This window comes from Sinohyriopsis cumingii, chromosome 9 (assembly GCF_028554795.1).
Source record: "Sinohyriopsis cumingii isolate HCF-2022 chromosome 9, ASM2855479v2, whole genome shotgun sequence".
In the NCBI taxonomy this organism is placed as follows: Eukaryota; Metazoa; Mollusca; class Bivalvia; order Unionida; family Unionidae; genus Sinohyriopsis; species Sinohyriopsis cumingii.
Window position 1 is genome coordinate 26,472,286 of NC_142969.1, and position 22,609 is coordinate 26,494,894.

Below are 22,609 nucleotides of genomic sequence, written 5' to 3' on the forward strand. Positions count from 1 at the left end.
TGAAATTGTATATCTGATTTCCAACTTACCTTTTGTTCTGTCCCCCTTTATATAGAAAATCACACCTATTTTGGGGGAAAGGGAAATTTCACCTCTAAATGTTCAATTCTAGAGCAGACCCTGCTTAGTATGGCATACATCCTGACATACATAGCAAACGTAACATAATAGTTCACACCCTGTCAAAGACAAGAATGGCTAGTAGTCCATAAGAATGCCAAATAAACATTAACTGACTTACAGCTGGTGGCAGATTGGTCGAGTTCAGGGATTTGTCATTTACATATACAAGTATAACGGAGTTCAAAAAAAGAGTTGCCAAAGACAAACTTAAGCCCAATTTATCTTCAAAATAAAAATTTATGTTTTGTTTTTTTTTCAAAGTGAGGGAAAAAATTAGTTTGATATGGCAGAAGAATACATCAAGGCCACTGGAACAATATTTTTTCATACACCATATCAAATGAGTTCTTTTCCCAACTTGGAACAAAACATGAATGTGGATTTATGTTTATTGCATGCCCTCTTGGACACTTTCCAAAATATATTAGATAAACAGTGTGAATGCAATTCAGAACAAACTGATATTTATAAAAGTTCAATTTGATGTGTCTATCAACATGCATATGTTAGTGAATACATACACAGAATTACCTGTGACCTGGCTTAAAGATGTATCAAGATCATCAGGACAAGAAATTTCAAATGGATGGAACACATTTGGATGCCAGAGTGATCTCTACATATATGCTGAACCTCTATAAGCAAATGCATTACCATGCTAAAAAATACTATCAATTATGTGTAGCTGTATGCAGAATAAGGGACATATACTGTATATATACACTTATATGTGGAGCCCTACTGCAAACAACATAGACCCTGACCAGCATTTGCGAAATTCGCTGGCAGATCAGGGTCTATTTTGCTTCTTCTACTGACTACTAATAAACTGCACAGATCCACATCTGTTGGTGCATTATGTGAGAGCAAATCTGGATCTATGCAGTTTATAGTTGAACTGGACTTATAAGCAAGTACATATGGTATAATTAGTCAAAGTTTATTGAGACACTACACTTTAGCAACTGTAACAGCCATGTAAACTGCTGAAGCAAAAGACAAGAACACAGGCACTACATTTTAGCAACTGAAACAGCCATGTAAACTGCTGAAGCAAAAGACAAAAAATACAGGCACTACATTTTAGCAACTATAAAAGCCATTAAACTGCTGAAGCAAAAGACAAAAACACAGGTACTACACTTTAGCAACTGTAACAGCCATTTAAACTGCTGAAGCAAAAGACCAAATCACAGGCACTACACTTTAGCAACTGTAACAGCCATGTACACTGCTGAAGCAAAAGACAAGAACACAGGCATTACACTTTAGCAACTGAAACAGCCATGTAAACTGCTGAAGCAAAAGACAAAAACACAGGCACTACACTTTAGCAACTGTAACAGCCATGTAAACTGCTGAAGCAAAAGACAAGAACACAGGCACTACACTTTAGCAACTGAAACAGCCATGTAAACTGCTGAGGCAAAAGACAAAAACACAGGCACTACACTTTAGCAACTGTAACAGCCATGTAAACTGCTGAAGCAAAAGACAAAAACACAGGCACTACACTTTAGCAACTGTAACAGTCATGTAAACTGCTGAAGCAAAAGACAAGAACACAGGCACTACACTTTAGCAACTGAAACAGCCATGTAAACTGCTGAAGCAAAAGACAAAAACACAGGCACTACACATTAGCAACTGTAACAGCCATGTAAACTGCTGAAGCAAAAGACAAGAACACAGGCACTACACTTTAGCAACTGAAACAGCCATGTAAACTGCTGAAGCAAAAGACAAAAACACAGGCACTACACATTAGCAACTGTAACAGCCATGTAAACTGCTGAAGCAAAAGACAAGAACACAGGCACTACACTTTAGCAACTGTAACAGCCATTTAAACTGCTGAAGCAAAAGACAAAAACACAGCCACTACACTTTAGCAACTGTAACAGCCATGTAAACTGCTGAAGCAAAAGACAAAACACAGGCACTACACTTTAGCAACTGTTGTTGTTGTTGTTGTTGTTGTTGTTGTGGGGTTTAATGCCATTTTTCAGCACATGATAGGCTATACATGGTGGCCAGTATTAATGGCAGAGGAAGAACCCGGGAAAACCCCAGAAAGAACCACCAACCCACGAGAAGCTACTGGCAAGCTTTTTCACATACCCACATTGGCTGAATCCAAGACTCGAACCGCAGCAGACAGAGGTGAGATGGCAGTGATCCGTAACGAAGAGCACTTTAGACCACTCGGCCACTCGGGGCCCCTCTTTAGCAACTGTAACAGCCATGTAAACGGCTGCAGCAAAAGACAAGAACATAGGGAAATACTAGGGTCAGGCTGAATTGTTGGAATGTAATGTACATGTTATTTTAAAGTTCTTAACATTTATATTTCCTGCAGTATCACTCAACTTTACCTTTATTCATAATTACGACAACGCAACACACCTTTACAATACCTGTTGTGTACTCTCCTGCATAAATGTAAAAGATCTCACTGTGTGCAATGAAAGCATACTTGGCTAGGGTCAGAGTGTAGTTATAGGCTGGTTGCCTTGACATATAGGCTGGGCTTGGTTTATTGCCAGTGATGCTTAGCCTTACCTTGCAGTATCATGATCACTAAATTCTATTGAAATTAATGACCTGATAGTACCTGATGTAGACTCTCCTGCCAAAATTGTCTTAAAGACCCCCATGTGGGCCCTGACAGCATCCTGGGCTAGGGAGAGAGTGTAGTGATTGGCTGGTTGACTTGTCATGTGACTGGTGGGCAGTGCTTGACACATTGCTAGCAGACGCCTGGCTTGGCCCTCCAATAAAAGATTAGATCTGGTTCTCATCTGAAGGAAATCCATCTGCAGAACCTGGCTCAGGATTTCAATACCCTTATTGACCTGAGAAAAGATGTGTATGAATCTGTTATATAACTGCTTTCCTTCATGCCACAAAATATTATCATTTCTTCTAAATGTCCATAAAACATCTTACTGGATCTAGTTCTCAGACGAAGATTTTATCTCCATAACCTGGCTATTTATTGACTTGAGAAACACATATCATATTCTGATGAAATCTCAACATCCTACAAAAAAAAACCAGAACACTTTCCTAGCTACAAAATATCTATCATTTATCTCTGATTTTATGTATCCATTCTTCATTACTTGTAACTTTATATACACTGGTAACAAGTGCAACTTATGCATACACAAGTCAGTAGAAGACTCTGGAATGAAGATAATATCTTCTACTTGATTTGTCTAAAAGACACGTATAGGAATTTTGATAAATATTTTGGAATGAGCCTGGTTCTTGGAAGTTAATTGCTAATATTGGAAAATTGCCTCTTTTTAAAAATATTTCACATCAGGATACGAGACACATAAATAATGCTTTCTGGACATTTTTGCTTTATCTGGACTGCTAATGAAATTCGTGAACAGTCTGGGATGGAGGTGGGTGGGGTAGAAATATTCTGAGATCTTATAATCCCTCACCTGTCCAGTGTTAACAGCTAGCTCTGCCTGTAATAACTGAGACACAGCCAATGATCCAGATGTTTTACTATCAAGCTCTGTGTTAGACAAATATTGCTGGGCCTCTTCAAACTTCCCAAGCTGGATCAATAGCCGAAGGTTTACTGATGTAATCTGCTGTTTTAGTTTCCTCTCTGTCTGATCTCCAGAGACCATTTGCATAATCTTCATTGCTTTTAATGCTGAGTTTGGCTAATGAAAAAAAACAAAGGAAACGATAAAAACATTTTTAAAATTGGTGAACACTTATTTCTTTATAACTGGAAACGTGTCATACTGCCCTGTATGCATACAGATGTTCAGAATAAGTGGTCTCCATCTTATATGGTCACTCCTTTTGCAGTAAGAAAGTGGCCTTAGAATATGGGTGGAGTTTGTTGTGGAGATCAAGCGGACATGAGTAATAATTACATATAAAGTAAGAAAGGCATATAAAATGTAAATTTTTTTAAAAACATTTTCATTTACAAATCACATACAATGTTATGGAACAAATGTTATAAAACTTATATTAGTGTTATTTAAAATATTAATGAACAATCATCAATTGTGGTGCAAGACTATTCAAAAACCTCCTCAATATAATCAGGGTATAACCATCTGGCTGTAACTATCTTTTTCAATCCAAGTACAACTGATGACGTTATTTTAATCTTCCTGATGTCGAATTTTTCCAGTAGTGGCCAAAGGATTCTCCTTCTTTTCATTAGGTTGAATTCCTTCCCCTTTTCCATCTAAAGGATATTTTTAAGTAAATTATGTTTCTCCAAGTATACTTACTCAATCACATTATGATTGGAATAATAGCCTGCAACCTCACGAATCCAGCCCTACTAAAAGACAAAAATCAGACCGCCCAATAGACAAAGGGCAATAACTCTTGCACATTACCTCCTCCCATCAGTTTTAGCTGAGCGAGATACTAATGAGGATGCTAGCATGGCAGGGTGTTTGAGAGAATTTTTAAGTAATGTGATTGGGTAAGTATTCCCAAAGAAACATAATTTATTTAAAAATTTGCTTTCTCCTTCAAATACCTCCCCCTAATCACATCACATTAGGAGAATAAATAATAGGAGCGGATGCTAAGCACCCAACCTCTACCTTGGGCATCTTTCTGGGGAAGAATAGATGAATTTCCCCAAATGAATGATATACCCTTTCTCCTAGTTACATAAGCATAAGCAACACGGCCTGGGTTCACTTGACCTGTGACCCTAACGTACAGATAAGATGGCTATTGAAATCTTACCTACAAAATTTAACAGGAAAATCCAGCGAAACTAACAGCCTGTGTTGATCTAGTTGGGTCTGGTGGCTGTCTGTGCTGCAGCCACTGCACCTACCAGATTCAAGGTTTGCATCTGTGATACTAAATCTCTGAGATAAAGGCTTGAGAAGGTTGACTCTGCATGCCCGCCAACACCTTCTATTATATCTCAGATCGAAACAGTACTTTCAAATACGAGCCTCACAGAGATGGCTCAAAGCTTCTAAGCAGTAATCTTTGTGAGCCAACTCTGATCTAGTGAGACATCGGAGTACACCAAGCATACAACACACCCTTCAATCTGAACAAGAGAATTTGGGTCGTCATAAAGGTCGTGCAGCTCACTGACCCTGCATGCAGAAGCAAAAGCTATCAGGAAACATGACTTGTAAGATAGTGACTTTGGCAGAGTGCACACTAGAGGATCTAATGGATTCAAACTGAGCTTTGTTAAAACCGAGGATTGGTTCCATTTGGAGATAGAACGAGGGATACTGGTCGATTGAAACCAAAAATGTCTAAAAGATTCAATAGGTCTATATCCTGCCCAAAATCATGTCTGCCTTGATGCCAGAATGTGTCCAATATCATGGGGCAGTAGCCTTTTATAGAGATTGGAGCCAACAGTTTCTCCTCAAAGTGCCAGAAAAAAAAGTCAGCCAGTTGAGGGATTCAGGCATGCAGAGAGACAATGTTATTAGCATGGCACCAGTCCCGGAAAACATGCCCCTTTCCCTGGTAAGCTTTCAGAGTGGAGGGTATTCTGCCCTTGAGATTCTCTCCACAATTGAAGGTTTTAATTATTTCTCTTGCAAGGCTGTCCTGATAAGAGCTGAGCGTGTAGAAAAAGTGGATAGTCAGGCTGGAAAGGACCATCTGTGACCATGGTTGCTGGAGAAGATTCAGGTTAACTGGAATCTACCTGGGCATCCCTATTACTAGAATGGGTAGATCAGTGACTGTGGACTTGTCCAATATGAGGGGCTATCAAAACCATCTTGCCATTCTGACCCCATAACTTCTGAAAATTTTTGGTCTCAGCATCATGGGAGGGAGGCAAATCCCCACAACCCCGTCTAAATGATTGACAGTGCATCCATGGCCCAAGCTTTTGGGTCTGAATTAGAGCTTGTGATTCCAGTTCATCAATCATCGGACACCCTTAGAGTGAAGACCGATTGATGGCAAGACCATTCTGTGTGAAGGACTTGACCTCTTCTGGATAGTGTCAGCCAAGACATTGAGTCTGCTGGGAATGTGTCTGATTTGTACATTGATTTGAATATTGTTGCACCAACATAGAATCTGCCAAATCAGAACACACTGGTCACATGATTGGTGCCTCCCTGTTTGAGGAGACAGGTCACCACCAGAGAGTTGCTGAACCTAATGTGGACTGTTTTCACTTCCAAGTTGATCTTTTCAGATGTGAAAGGCATTGAAGACAGCCTTCATTTCTAGGATGTCAAAGTGTAGAGGCCGTTCCCCTGGCTCCCACATGTCAATGACAGTAGTGAAGGTTGGCAACAGGTGGGCACCCTAAAACGTGCCCATTGGCAAAGGTACCTACCATTATTTCTGTTTGGGGGTTATCCAGTAAGATTCCCATGGTCAGCCAATCTGAGCTGCACCAATGATGCAGGAATAATTGAATCTTGGGTGTGATCATGACTGTTTGATGAAAGGGACTTGAAAAAGGGTACCATTGTGCTCGCATTGACCACATAAAAAAGATAACTGAGGGGGTTAAAAATTGCACTGTTGCTTTAAATAAACCAAGGAATTGCAAAAGCTCTCATGCTAAAATCCAAGTCCTGTTGGAAATGGACTTGATGAGCCTGATGATTCTGATTACATGAACACGAAGTTGCACCAGATTCCGGTTGTTTAACATTCCATGTCCAGATGGACAAAATTCTGGAATGGACAGAGGTCCGACCTTCTCAGTTCACAAGAAAGCTGATTCTCTCTTCTTGATCGTTCCTGTCTTGGGGTAGAATAGAACTTACCATATGTTTCTGGAGGATGTCATCTAGGTACACTGCTGTTGTTGAAGATGATGTCAATTGGAACAGGGTGACAACATAATCCATAAGCTCAGTAAAAGCCCAAGGGTTGATGTTGAGGCCAAAGGAACAACTTTGAACTGATTAACTGCATTGCAGAAACTTCTAACTGATAAATGGTGTCGTCATGTCTATTTTCACATCCCTATCCACCCCGTGTCACAGCGTAGATAGGGATGTGAAAATATACATTGGTCAGATTGAGACTAATGGCATACTCGTCCCATTGAACGGACAGGCAGATTGAACTTGCCATCTACATCCTGAATTGGTTGAGGCAACTCCAGTCGACGATGGGTCTCAACTTGCTATTTACTTTCCAAAAAAGAAACAGCCTGGAATAAAACCCAGAGGATTGTGGTCTTTGCACAAGCTCCACCGCCTGTGGGTTCTTTTGTGGTTTTTTTATAAGCGACTGCACCTCCTGTTGTAGAAAGGTATCTTTCCCCCATTCTGATGGTGCATCCATAAAGGGAGAGGATGAGAGGGTAGGGGGTTGCATGAAAGAAACCCAAAGGCCTAAAAATAGCCTAAATCACCCATCCAGTTTGAAGGAGAGGGAGATCCAGTGAAAATGCAGGAGTCGGCCACTCACAGGTAGGTTGCTTGCAGGCGATGGGGAGGGAATGTCAAAGCTTATGGTATGGAGGGAATGTCAAAGCTTATGGTATGGAGGCTTGAAGGGAGAGCAAGGTTTCTTGCCACCTATGTATGATTGCTGCCTATGTTGCTTGGGCTGTGGTCTCCTCTCATTGGGTTGAGATCAGTTTTGGTGTATATCTGACTGAGGAAATCCAGAGTCTCAGAGCCGTTGAGCATCCTTTCACATTGGCAAGAGCTGAGAGGGTCCAAACTTATGCACAGGGTGGTGGGACAGGAGTTGGAAGTACAGTTCCTGAGCTGCCTGCCTCTGAACCCCTTCGATGCATCCTCCAAAAAGCAATTGAGACTCAAACAGGGTCATCCATAAAGCAAGAGTATGGTGTAGTATAAGTGAGGTTGACTGCAGACAAGCACCGTCAGATTAGGTCTAAATTGGCCAAAGCCATCAAGGCACTGGCCTTCTTGCTGAGTCAATGAGTTAAGAACCCGAGTGATCCTGGTTGTCGTGTCCAAGGCATAGCTATTTTTTTTATTATTTGGTGGGCCAGAAGACTGCCAATGAGGCCAAATCTAACATAGAGAATGTTGCCACAATGTTCTGAACCAGCTTAGATGTGGCATGGAAGATGTTCCTATCCACTGTATAGTATAATGGAGCTGACATATGGATGGCTACCAATTCTTGTCGTGAGCCAGAAGGTCTGTACTGAAGGTGTTGGAGTGTGTCCAATACCAGTGAGAGAAGGAAGTTGCTGGAACCTGGCTTTCCAAGGAAAATGTCGTAAGAGTTGCCCAGGCTGCTAATCCAACCCCAAACCCAGTCATTAAACTCTTTAATCTTGGCGATTGGGGAAGAAGCTAGAAAGATATTGTCTCTTTATCCTCCCTAAAATCAACCAACCAGCCAACATTCCCAAATGGTCAACAACCAAAAGATTTGAATGATGACGACTTGAAAGCTGATCAGATCTGAATAAGATGTGCTTTGCCTGCGTCTCACTGCACTCACTGTGTGCCAGGTCAGCTTGTTGCTCTGCACAAGTCCTGCCAGGTGGCATCGACGACTCTGGCCATCTGTATTTGGCAATGTCATTAACTCTCCCTTGAGGGTAGGCAGTGAGTAATCGAAACTCCGACATAGGCGGTGCTGCCAAATGGTGTACTCAGTGTGTGGTCGGCCCAGGTGCTGGAAGTATATAAGACAGCCAGGTAATCACCAACACCAGCCACTCCAAACGCCTGGCTGAACATACAGATTTCTCATTAAAATTTTCTGTACAGGTGTGACAAGATGCTGATCGCATAGCTTGATGGACGGATCTAACACTAAGAACCCCATATGAACTATTTAGTTTTGATCATTTCAATGAAAAGGTCCCCATGTCCCCATGATGGGATGGCTGGACTGCCAGTTTTGACTGGATGACTGGTGATGTCTGGATGGCCAGTGCTGCGTGGATGGTCAGTATGGCTGGTAACAGTACAGCAGTATGAAGAGTTGGATCCAACTGATCTGGTCTGAACCCCATGCATTCAAACTTACAAGCTCAAATGCCATGCTCAAACATAGTGGGGACTTATGCCCACTGGGCTGCCTAAATTTGGGGATTACTCCCAAATGAATTGATATTATCAAAATGAGCCATAGCTTGTCTTCCTTGATTTATTCTGTCTTTCCTTCCCTTCAATGCCAAAAGGACTGTTGCTTTGAATGTGGATTTCATTCATTTAGTAAACATTTCTCCTGAAACAACACAAAAAGAGAAAACAAAGGAGAAAGCAAAGCATAGATTATCAAATTAGTATGTGACGAACTAGCTAAAACGGTAGCCCAGACTTCCTCTGACTATGTATTATAGACGCTGCATATCACAGATGGTCTATATATAGTATACACAAGAGTCATGGGAGACTTCCATGCTCTGAAGGTACATATAAATCATGTAATTAAGTTCTGCTGAGAAGACACAAAGATAAACAAAAATTAAAGCAGAAACTTGTAATGTATTGCAATTAAAGTTTCAAAAACACTGTCGTAACTAACAGAGAAATGAAAGAGTTGTATCAGAAACCTGTGGCCCTGTTATGAACTTATGCAAATGCTTAGTTAATATATAAACAATAATTCTATCAAAATATCATGAAATACGAATAAACTAAGCATAAATATCAAGCAGCATTGTAGAATTTAATTACTAAGAGCACTGTAACAGAGTAAGCGAACAAAGTCAAAGGTACGCCATAATGACCTTGTATAGGGTCAAAAACAACATTTGTGGGATAGTGGTCTTAAAATCCTGAAATATGACAAAATCATTAAAAATTGGCAGAAATTGTAAAATAATACATACAGCCTGCACAAGATCAATAAATCTGCACAATAAATCGAAAAGGAACATTGGATGGGACCATAGGAACACAAAAACAGTTGGATTGTTGGAGGATGAACTTTACGATGTGTGGTCTGTACAGCAGCAAAGCTAAAAACTAGTTTCATCTGGTGATGTAAAAGGGAGATAATGGGCAAGAGTTATTGCACCTTGTCTATTGATATAGACAGGGAAAGATGATTTTTGTCTTTTAGTAGGGCTGGATTCACAAGGTAGCAAGCAAATATGCCTAGCATAATGTGACTGGGAACATATTCAAAGAAAAAACTGAGAATGCCCAACATTTTGCATTTTTTTAAAACAACTTATATTTGCAACTGTACCACTGTCAAACTAATCTGTACATGTAGCTAATATATCATATGCTCTGAATTTACAAAGGAAGTGAGCTTGCCATGTAGCTGACCAGTTTTAGCTTGGCACCCTTGCAAATAAAATTCATAATCTATATCAGAATTATAATCACCCTGAATGATTAGATAATTGTAACTAAGATGAAGATATCCATAAAGAAATGTCAGGACAGATGTCATTTCACCCAAAGGAGTAGACTGATAAGAAAGATATTTGTGGGCCTATATATCACATTAAGTGTGAAGGACATAGTGCATGTCAGTGCCATCATGACTATATTGGGGAAACTGAAAGAAGATTGAAAGCGAGATTTAATGAACATAGAAGACCAAATTCAAGCTCGTCTGAAGTATCACGGCATATTCATTATGTTTGCCCTGGCCATGCTGTAACTTGGAACTCTAGTCAAAATCCTAGATCAAGAACAAGCCTGGTTTGAGTGGGGGGTTAAAGAATCAATCTACATCTGTGCACATAAACCGATGCTGAATAGGGACGGGGGCCTTTACAACCTGCAGCATAACTGGGACAATCTGTTAACATCGCTCACAATTCCATCAAGTGATGTTAACAGTCAGGAGAGATTCAATCAGTCTGCAGATGAAGTCCTTAGCATGAAGATGAAAGCTCCAGGTTAGCTTTCTCAATATTGTTAAAAATCATTGTCAAATATCGATTTTCATAATTTTGTGTCACAGACCCAACTAAGCCTCCGAATAAAATGTTGACTATATCCAGCAAAAGGTACAACCGATTTAACAACCATAAATAACCAAGCAGTGGTCGGGGAGGTAAGGGCAGAGTTTTCTTCCCTTTGTATGTTATATAGACTGGAAAGACAAATTGAGGGAGGGGGTTGCAGCTGATGGATTCAAGAGGCAGCATAACTGTCCAAACATAATATACTTGCTTAAAATGTGAAACATTTTAAAATACCTTTACCTTTCAAAACAAATCATAATGGAGATTAACTATTGTGGAAATAACAATTTTGTAAAATTATTCATATGTGAAAAATATAGTAAATTCATACCTTTCTCATGGCCAGATATACTGTCACCATCAACATGAGTGTGTGAACAAACTGTCTATCAACAGCCATTAACTCCTGACTATCTGACATGGAATATAACTCCCAAGCCTGAAGAGCTTTATCAAGGTAGACAACTGTGGATTTCTCTACATTAAATGTGTACAGACTACTTCCTGATTCTTTGTCCTTGTTATTTTCTCCATCTGGACCACAGACTTCATCCTTATCACAGTCTACATAGGCCTCTGTGTCTTTCTGCTGATACTGCAAGCATTAACAGGTATCAGTATTTATGCATTCCAAACAAGACCTATATGTTCAACCCTTGATCATCATTTCTGCAAAACATGTAATATGACACAAAGGTCAAAAGGCTGAGTAAGCACGTAACAGAATGAACTATCTTCACTTCATAATGACTCATTCAGAAATAAAGAAAATCCACCAAAGGGTTTAGAAAATATAAGCTAATGAAAATGCATTAACTAAAACCTTAGCTTAAACTGTTTGTTGTTGTTGTTGTTGTTGTAGGGTTTAATGCCATTTTTCATCACAAGATAGGCTATACATGGTGGCCAGTATAACTAGTGGAGGAAGAACCATGGAAAACCCTGGGAAGAACCACCGACCCACGAGAAGCTACTGGCAAGCTTTCTCATATACCCATGATAGCCGAGTCTGAGACTCGAACCCAAGCAGACAGAGGTGAGATGGCAGTGATCCAGAACGGTGAGCACTTTAGACCACTCTGCCACTTGGGGCCCCTTAAATTTTTGTGACTGTATCCTTGAACCCCAAGTTGAAAGAGAAAGTGATCATACCACAGACTTTTCTTAGCTTCATAATGATTCAAGTCAAGGATGCAGAAAATCCATCTATCGGTTTGGGACATACAAAGAAATGAAATTATTTTAACCAAACCTTAATGCAAATGTTTTCTTACCTTGATCCCAAGGCCAAAGCTGTGAGCAAGCTTGTTGTAGAATGAATTGTTTTAATTTCATAATGATCCTAAAGTGTTAAATAAATCCATCAAAGAATTTAGAAAATTACAATCATGTCTGTCTAAATGGTCATCTTTACTCGGCTGTCACCAGTTCACAACAGCTATTCTAATTCTCTTCAGCAAAGAAGATGTTATGCAAATAAACTTATTGATGAACTCCATTACAAAGGTGAACACAGTACCCATTTTCTATGGGAAATTCTTTAAACATAATGTAATCTATATTAGTCATATGCTTACAGATCAGGGAACAATTATTGATTTTGATAGCTTTAAAGCTAAATATGGTCTAAAGCACTCTCCGTTATGGATCACTGCCATCTCACCTCTGTCTGCATGGGTTCGAGTCTCGGATTCAGCTAGTAAGGGTATCTGAGAAAGCTTGCCAGTAATCGTCTCGTGGGTCGGTGCTTCTTTCCGGGGTTTTCCCGGGTTCTTAATCTACCATTAATACTGGCCGCCATGTATAGCCTATCATGTGCTGAAAAATGGCGCTAAAACCCTACAACAACAACTATTACAAATCACTTTTAAAAAAGGATGTTAAACCAACTACTGAAAATAAATGGAATGAAATTTTCATTTTTAATAAAAAAAACGATGTTTAATGAACTGATGAAAATAATTGGAATGATATTTTCAGTTTGAATATATATATATATATATATATATATATATATATATATATATATATATATATATATATATATATATATATATATATATATAAAATTACAATGGCTTCAGAATTTCTTGTTACTCATAGAATTTTACTAATGAATTCTTTTCAGTATAAAATAAAATTGTCTGATACTAATGAATGTACTTTTTGTAAAAAAATGTCCAGGAAACAATACTGCGTTTTAGTGGCATTACATTCTCTTATGCTTTCTATTTAAGGAATTGCAGATATGTAACTAAGAGGAGCACAAGAAAATGCAATCCAATATTTTAAACTCAACTGGATTGTCTGGACCTTAAGATGTTTAAAAATATAACATTTTCAAAATGTTAAATACACAAGTGATCATAATTAGCACAAAATGTTAACATTGAGAATAATGATGATGTCATTGCCTGAAAAGCAATACCCATGAGTTGCCACTGATATGCAAGCAAGATGACACCTCTAACAAAAATGTCACATTTTTTGGAAATTTCTACCAGGTACCCATCAATCCTAATGATGTTACCCGGGTACCCGATCAAAAGGAAACTGTACTATATGCAAACTTGAACTGCTTTGTCATAGGTTCACACATGCCAACCCACAAGAGAGGTATAAGTGTAAGTTATTAAGTTACAAAGCATAATCTGAACATAAAAAGAGCAATCTATAAATTACATGCCATAATTACAGAGAACTGTATGAAAAATGTACATGTAAAATTTTATTTAACGTACATTTATTGTTGCTACTTACCAGGATCTGCAGATAACATTTTTATTACAAATTGTCAAAATTCATGTGGATTAGTAGTTAATACAAGAGTATAGCCACGAAAGGAATGGATAAATTATTTATGCATAGCACTCACTTTAAGTTTAACTAGTCTATATGTCTAGAGCAACTTTCGCAAATAGTTGTAAAGTCCACAAATGATGACTGTTGTAGTATCCTCGACCTACCATGCTTCGATCTTAACGATGGTCTGGTGCAACATGTTTTTTGAGTTTAACAAAATCCCTCTGCTTTAGCATTTTTTAGACTTATAACATCCATCAGTCACATTGATACATTTTTAAAAAAATGATAACTGCTGCCGTTTATTTTTAATCTAGACTGGTCCGCTATGTATGTAATATCAAAATAGAATGAATCTATGACATGTGGTTTCACATCTGTTTCTTTGGAACTGTTTCAAGTAAAATTAGTGCAAAAATTACCATATTTACACACATGGCCAATTTTTATTCGATTTCTTTTTGCATTATTAAATAACAAAGATTTCCTTTATATATAAATATTTCAGTGAAAAATTTCATTCTGTATAGTTGTCCATTTTTTCCTAACATGGTACAGGAAGTGCATGTTACAGCAACCAAGTTTTTGTGTTTCCTTTGCCGTGACAAAAATTTCTGTCTTGGGTTCCTTGCTAATAAAAACAAGAGTCCGGTAAACAAACATGTGAACAGCAGCCATGACATGAACAGCTTATACTCGCTCCTGGGCCAAAAACATAAGGCAAAAATGTCATTAGTTAAACTGGACATTTATATTGGGCTTTCTCTTATTTGAAATGTAGTATGTATTTAAATTTTATTTCATCATTTTATGACCCGGATTATTATTAATGGGCAGGTACCCAAATACCTGTTGGAATCTTCAACCTCTAATGCCTGAAACGCCATTACCTTCAATGCTTCCTCTTGCTGAAGTAAGTATTTCCAGAAATAGGCTACTGCTAGAACAGGTAGAGCTTCAACTGATTCTTCTTTTAACAGAAGTTCAACTGCCTGATCCAAGCAGTTATTGGGAGATCTAAAACAGATTGATTTTAATGTTTCACATGCAATAACTGATCTATATAGTCAAACCTTATCTTTATAACAACATTACTATACAATCAATAATTTTGATTAACAGCAATTTTGTCATACATAGAAATTTCATTCAAATTTTCAGTAACTGGGTGATCAATGAGTGGTACTAGCAATTCAACAATTTCAAACATTATGGTATGGCACTGAAAAGCACAATGTAAAATGGCTGTTTAACGACAAGTGAACTGCACCCTGAATTGATTACTAATCTGATGGGGTGATAAGAGAGAAAGTACTGAAACAAGAATAATAGATTATAAATACCATGTATACGAAAAGCTGTTTAAAAGTTTCCAAAAACATGGCTATAATCAAATAGGGCTAATTAATACATTTCTTTCAACTATGAGCTAAAACATTCCTTTTAAATCCCATTCTTTTTGCCTAAACTTAAAAAATTCATGTACCTATTATGCATGTTTTATAAAGTGGAGCACCTAAACAAAAGATATGAAATTACAATGATTCTCCAAACAATTTGGGAAAATAATGAAACAATCTGAAATCAGTGGTTCTAAATTGGTCCAAAAACATTAAATGATTTAGGAAAATTGAATAACCTGTTGTGATCCTGAATATATGTAAGAACTTCTGTCATTTCAACAAGAGCTGAGGCCTTGTCAACAGGTGTTCTAGATTTGTTGCACATCTCCTCTAATAGTGACATTTCAGCCTGGCACATTTTTCTGCAGTAATAAAAATCCAAACACATCTTGTTAAAAGTAAATCGAAAGTTTACACTATTAAAATCTTAGTGAATCTTTATTTTTACTTTTTTTCATATCACATGATTTTTAGCCCTTGGCATGTTTCAACATGCATGTAACCTACTATAAAAATGTTGGTACACAAATTCTCACAAAAACATGAGCCATTTTCAAAGAATTTAGATATGTATTTTATTCCTTCCAATTTGCACAATCCATTTTCAGAAAAAGTTTCCCTGGGGTGCAAAGGTCCATTTTGCTTGCACTTAACAACCATATAATTACAGTCACAGAAAATAATAACTAAAGTTATTAGTGATGGATGCACTGCAAATGACCATGCTGACTACAAGTTGTTCCATTGGTCCTTAAACAAAGGAACTTGTGTGGGGAAACCAAAGTTAGAGAAAATGGAAATTCTGGAGCCATTATTCCTCTAATGCTTGAAATCCAATTCCTTCAAGGATTTATCAATACAGCAACATTACATAAAATAAAATAAAAAACTTATAAACAAGGGCCATAATTCTGACCAAATGGAACAAATAAGACTACTGAAAGTGTTCATCAAAATATATTGAAAAGTTCTCGAGCCATGAATGAGAGCAAGCAACATTCCCAATTTCCATTTGATTCAATTTTGCTTCAGATGGGGAATATCTCTGTCCAAAACCAACGATGAGACAAAGTCCATCAAAGAGATACGAAAGTCCCTCCAATAATGTTCATAACAAACCACATAACAATATGAAACAATGCTGGTTGCATGGAACTGCTGAAATGAAAAGCGACAATATTTTCTGTCAAAATTGGACCAGAGAAAACAAAACCTTTAAAAGGTACATCAACATGTAAAGAGCAATTCACCAACTAAATGAAGTTGTGGGTGCCAGTGTACAATGACATGTATCAAAGACTCAATCACATACCTGCCACAAAACTTTCTGATGTCCCCAAGTTCAGCCTTTAGTAAAATAATGGGATCCAAACCAAAAATCTGCATTTTCTCAACTGCCTGGCTGAATATTCTGAAATGTGTACAAAATACAATAAGCAATTAGTTTTCTAAATTTACCAACATATAACAGAAAATTGTTTTTGCTTGGTCTTTAGCAACACAGCAAACAAGTAGGTTACTTTGTGCCGATGTGATGGGAGTAAAGTGCCTTGCCCAAAGACACACCATGTAAACCAACCCAGATTTATCCAGTAGTAGATCTGAATCCATTAGTTGCCACTTATAATGTCTAGGTGGACTTACAGGACCTATTCTTTATGCCGTATATCATATTTTAAAGATATGGTTTTACTAAATAAAGCCACAAATAGTGTAGTAACATGAATGTGAAGTTCAGCTGTTGTGCTTGTCTTCTATGACATTACTTTTCACATCATAAAGTGTTATTTCTTTATGTTGAATATACACAAATATGAAGATGATGTTTTCATTTCCAATGTTAATACTGGATATAGTTTATCATGTGGTAAAATAACTTATAATTTAATGGGTGGCAAAACTACAAGTTAAAATATATCATTTTTGGTACCACAAGATAAAATATACCCAGTATCTACAAAGGAGAAGAATTTTTTTCTTTTATTATATACTGTATAAACTTGTTTATAAGTCAAGGCAAACTGCACCTGCAGATCAAAGTGTATGTTGTTTGTTCCACTGATTACTGATGGTACCTCATGTGAAGGCAGATCTGTGTCTGTCCAGTTTGCAGTTGGACTTAACTTATAGTTGAGTATATACAGTATCAAACTTACTCTAGAATCAATGCCTAGATGATCAGCATGTTTTGTAAATTTCACTTTCAGCTGGTCATGTAATTATCAGAGACTTAATAGAGCAGTAGGATTAGCATGACCCAATCTGTTGCAGTAAATTACATTTTTGACATTTTATAAACTATCTGATCATATCTGACCACCACAAAAATGAGTCTGATTCCATGATGTATCACAGATGGTTTACCACTGCTGTCAAGGATGTAGAGGGAAATAACTTCAAATGAACATGAATGGCATCAAGCCAATTTCTTCAGCAAATTATAATTTCCATGCCTCAAAGGTAATGTATGTATGTGTGTGTGTGTGTGTGATTTGGACTTTTTAACGTAGCTTTAACAATTTTTCAGTCATATCGCTACGATGTCTGCAGTGTGGAGGTTTATAGTGATGTCTAGGACTGGGGCATGATGCTGCAGACATGTAGCATGATGTCCCACCCAGTCACAATATCCTGGCACCAGGCCAACCAGTCCTAACACTAACCTCTTAATGCTGAGTGCCAAGTGAAAGGTAATGCATTTTCTATTTATTTGTTCTAGCTCATAAAGTGATACTTTAATTGCTTCATGTTGTAAATTCTGTAGGCACACAATGCATTGTAACATGGCATGACATGAAATCTTATATTATTCACTTGAAAATATAAGGATATAAGTTTAACTTGTGAAAACATAGGCATGAAAATAATAGGAAAATTATTTTACCATTATTTCTATACTTAACACTTACATATATAATAAACAAGTTTACTTCTGACAATAAGCAATTGGCAACTACATGTAGACAAAGGTATGTCAAGGTCTGTTCTTGAACCTAAAATTTAGGGAAAATTCCCTTCTCCATTTGAAAAACGGAGGTGGAATTTCTGAATATAGGAGGGACTTAATGAAAAAGAACAGGTTGGGCTTGAAAATATGATATACAATTACCCTACATTAGGCTGATTATTTCATTATGAATCCCACAACAGCATATCCTAGAACAGACCCTGTACATATACATACACTGAAACAAACTGTTCCTGTCCTGAGAGTATGGCCTCTTTCTTGACCTTGACCCAAGTGCTGATGGCAGACATTACATGACTGGCATCAGGGACTAGTGACTGGATGATGGTATCCATGGCAACCTGCCAATTCTGTAGTCTTTTATGACAATCCACAAGGCATTCATACACCTTTGACAAATTAGCCTGTGTGACACAAAGGAGAAAATTAATACCACAGAGTGGTGATTGCACAATGCTGATTTTTCCAAGCTAATTTATTTTGATATTGGTGCCATCTTATGCATAAAGTTATTTGACAAGGTTTACAATTATAAATTTTTATCCCATAACCAATCAGGACAACAAATATAAAACATTTCATTAATCTAATGTATATAATCTTCCTTCCATGTCTACTGAGTAGGCATGATCTGGAATATCAACAGAGTTTGCAAATAGGATTCAAAGAGGAACTTAAAATTTTCCCCAATATACACTGCTGTATTTCCATCTAGCCAATGAGACATGGCAGTATTAAATTTTAAGTATACTGGAAAGTGATCACCACCACAGGTCATCGGGGCCCTAAGTGGCCAAGTGGTCTAAAGCGCTCTCTGTTATGGATCACTGCCATCTCACCTCTGCCTGCGTGGGTTCGAGTCTCAGATTCGGCCAATGTGGGTATTTGAGAAAGCTTGCCATTAGCTTCTTGTGGGTCGGTGGTTCTTTCCGGGGTTTTCCTGGGTTCTTCCTCCACCATTACTACTGGCCACCATGCATAGCCTATAGTGTGCTGAAAAATGGCATTAAACCCCACAACAACAACTAGAGGTCATCGCCAACTAACTATACAAGAGAAGTTAAGCAAAAGAAATGGAATGCTGATGATTTGGTTTGGTTTGGTTTGTACGTTTTACAACATTTATCAGCACATAATGGGCATATATGGTGGAGGAGGAAAACAGGAAGACACATGGGAGGCTACTGGCAAACTTTCTCACATACCCAAGCTGGCCAACTGAGATTTGAACCTATGTGGACAAAAGTGAGATGTGAGTGATAAGTTAAGGCAAGTGCCTTAGTGCATTCTGCTACATCAGGCCCCAGATTGCAGACAGTCCGATGAAAGGATGAATAAGATTCTGTGGCAGGATGAAGTTAAGTATATGACTTTAATCATTAAAAAGGCAAATACTGTAGTCTTCAATTTTCTTCCCTCTCTCATTGATATTTTTACATCCTAAAAGTGTATAACAGTTGTTCAGGTTGGCAAGTAAAACAAAAGGTGTTGGTAACGGCTCAATAAGATGGTCAAAATCAGATTAAATAGTCTTTGGAGGAAGATATACAGAGCAAAGTGTAAGGTTTTTGTGTGTGAACACACAAATAGCTATTGCTTGTAATGCAGTACTGGTTAATCTGGTTATGCTAAGTTTCATAAATAAAAGTGGTCTTATCGCAATTTGCTGAAATGCAGGTTATGCATTTTTTTCAGATAAAAACAAATTTCATCAATGTTTACCTTTCAACTTCCACAATACCACTGTATTATGGTGCCAGAGATATTGCAGAACTACAGGACTTCTAGAGTTTCCCATGGCACAGTATCAGGGTTTTTTCTAGTGTTGATACTCTAGATTTCTCATTTTATCAAAGAGCTTGACAGGGTCATCAAATGATCCATTTAGGAGTCCAGTAGTTTATCTAATTCTCTCCTTATTCTGTTTGGAGCATGCATTTCAATTCATACCAACTTTCTGTTCAGCTGCACCTAAATGCTTTCTCACTCATAGAGCTGGCTTTACTTACATGCCACAATAGTGCTCTTACCACTGCTCTACATGCCACATTAGTGCTCTTACCAATGCTCTACATGCCACATTAGTGTTCTTACCACTGCTCTTACATGCCATAATAGTGCTCTTACCACTGAAGCCTGTGGTTTGCCACTCTTCTTGTGGACTGGATTTGACTAGTGCTATTGGGTCTTTCACTAGTGCTACTGGGGTTTTCACTAGTGCTACTGGGTTTGTTAATGATCATACTGATGGATAGGCCAATTGTCTTTTCTGTTGCACTCTTAGTTTGGCTAGTTGCATGCACAGATTTGGGGGTCTCATGACTGTAATCTTGGTTTCATTCTGTGGCCATGTAAAGACAGATTTTCTGGAATGTTTCTTCTCAACTTTAAATGCAATGACATAGAATTTGCCAGCATTGTTCTGTGGAACTGTGGCTTCCACAAAGTTTCTGACCTCAGGGATGCTGTTTTTCATAAAGCTTCACCAATTGTTATTTCCTCCTCTGGATTATACTGAGTACAGTCTCTACAGTAGGAGAAGCTCTCACCCTGTCAGTCTGCACAAGAGATTTTCTCCATGATGTATGAGTCATCATGACCCATTTGTCCACATCTGGGACAGACTGGTTTATTCTTGAAGCCATCTCTATTGTGGCCATATTTCTGGCAGATAAAGGATTGCGGATGAAAGGGTCAACTGGGATATTCAAAATCCAGCTTTTACCATGAAAAGCAATGCAGCAGAATGACAGAATGTTATTTGCTGGAGTCAACTTGTCATAATGACAAATGCTGTTTGGTTTCACTTGGGAGAATTCTAAGATTTAAAATTTCAAGTGTCCCAGTCTCACTGCAACCATCCAAATCTCAAGACTGCATGTTGCATAACTCTTTTCAATATATATATATATATATATATATATATATATATATATATATATATATATATATATATATATATATATATATATATATATATATATACATACATACATACTAATTTATGCTAAACTTTGTTTAAATACTAACATAAAAAAATAATGAATGCAGAAAATTATAAGCATCAAATGAGCAATGACATGAAAATAAGTGGAATATACTTCTCTCATAATGAAACTGCTTGTGCAGCTGTAACTTGAAAAAAGAACACAAAATTGATAGGAATGTTTGAGGCCTCAAAACAAGCATGCTGTTACAGTATGAGTGTAAGTAACAAATGATGAATTTTGACAGGATATTGCATCAATCTCTATCCATGGGCAGACAACTCTTGCTTGACCTTCATTTTGGTAAGCAGATGATATTTTAATACCTTTAGTGTTAAATAAGCAAAATGAGATTGTTAATGTCTTGTTTTACTTGGGTGAGCTGGGTTTGCAAGGTTGTTTAAGAACTCCTTAGGTTTATGATCAGGTAATGTATTTGAAGAAGAAATACACATGCAAAATGCTGGTTAGTATGGCCACAATAACAATGCAGTTATGAAAGAATTACTTCTGTCATAACTATGCTTTGGTGGTAAAACAAACAAACAAATGAGAAAAAGAAAAAAAAGAACCCATAAAGTAAGTTTAATACAGGTTACATCAACAGTGAGAATGTAGACTAGTATAAACCTGTTGACATCGTTGCTGTATCTGGCTGGCATCACTCTTACACCAGACAGACAACTGGGAACATGCCATGCTGTAGAATGTCACAGCCATGTCTGGTAATCCCACAGTGGCACAGTGGTTCCCCAGCTTGATGTTGATATAACCTACCAAAGACAAGACAAAGTGGTAATTATTAGATAATTTCCAAGTATTCAATTTAAATAAAGAAAAGCATTCAATCTTCATTTACATATAACCAAAGCATTGAACTACTGTATAATTTAGGCTAGTTTTTATTTTCTATGTTGCTTGGTAAATAATCAAACTATAAATAGAAGTGGTTTTAATGATTAATACTGCTATGCCAAAATAAGAAACTGTGACCTACCTTTAAAGACTCTTACAAGTTTAAATGACAAGTGTTCAACAGAACATAGTGTCTCACATTTTCAGGACTCATCTTTCTGCTTACACAGGTCAGAGAGGAACTCCTTGCATATCTGGTACACATTTTAAGCATAGCCTAATATTATACCAAAGTTTGAGTTGAATATACTGACTGATGTAGAGAATGTATGACTTTCCATAAACTTTAACACAAAACCATAATGCTGAAGATGATGCCTCATCACTGGAAAAGCAACACCTATGAACCACCTATCACAAGCAAGACAATATATTTTCATTTTCTGTATATTTATTTCTAAATGATGCATATAACCATATAAATGTTAAGCAGAGCTTTGATAATTAAAATTCATACAAATTTCAATGCATTTCAGCCCGATTCATTCAACTTCCCTGGCACTCTACTCTTATGTTTATCTATTTATTT

General features: G+C 37.5%; 1 protein-coding gene across 1 annotated transcript in view; it reads right to left on the reverse strand.

Moving 5' to 3' along the window:
• The window catches only part of LOC149791438 (uncharacterized), a 115,754-nt gene that overhangs the window by 68,847 nt on the left and 24,298 nt on the right, over positions 1-22,609 (reverse strand). The window contains exons 6-13 of the mRNA XM_089971357.1: positions 21,796-21,938; positions 18,395-18,582; positions 16,523-16,621; positions 15,447-15,572; positions 14,698-14,824; positions 11,337-11,600; positions 3,582-3,812; positions 2,738-2,978 (exon numbers count right to left, since the gene is read on the reverse strand). Coding sequence (XP_089827483.1) covers positions 2,738-2,978; positions 3,582-3,812; positions 11,337-11,600; positions 14,698-14,824; positions 15,447-15,572; positions 16,523-16,621; positions 18,395-18,582; positions 21,796-21,938 — 1,419 coding nt within the window. The remainder of the gene's footprint in view (positions 1-2,737; positions 2,979-3,581; positions 3,813-11,336; positions 11,601-14,697; positions 14,825-15,446; positions 15,573-16,522; positions 16,622-18,394; positions 18,583-21,795; positions 21,939-22,609) is intronic.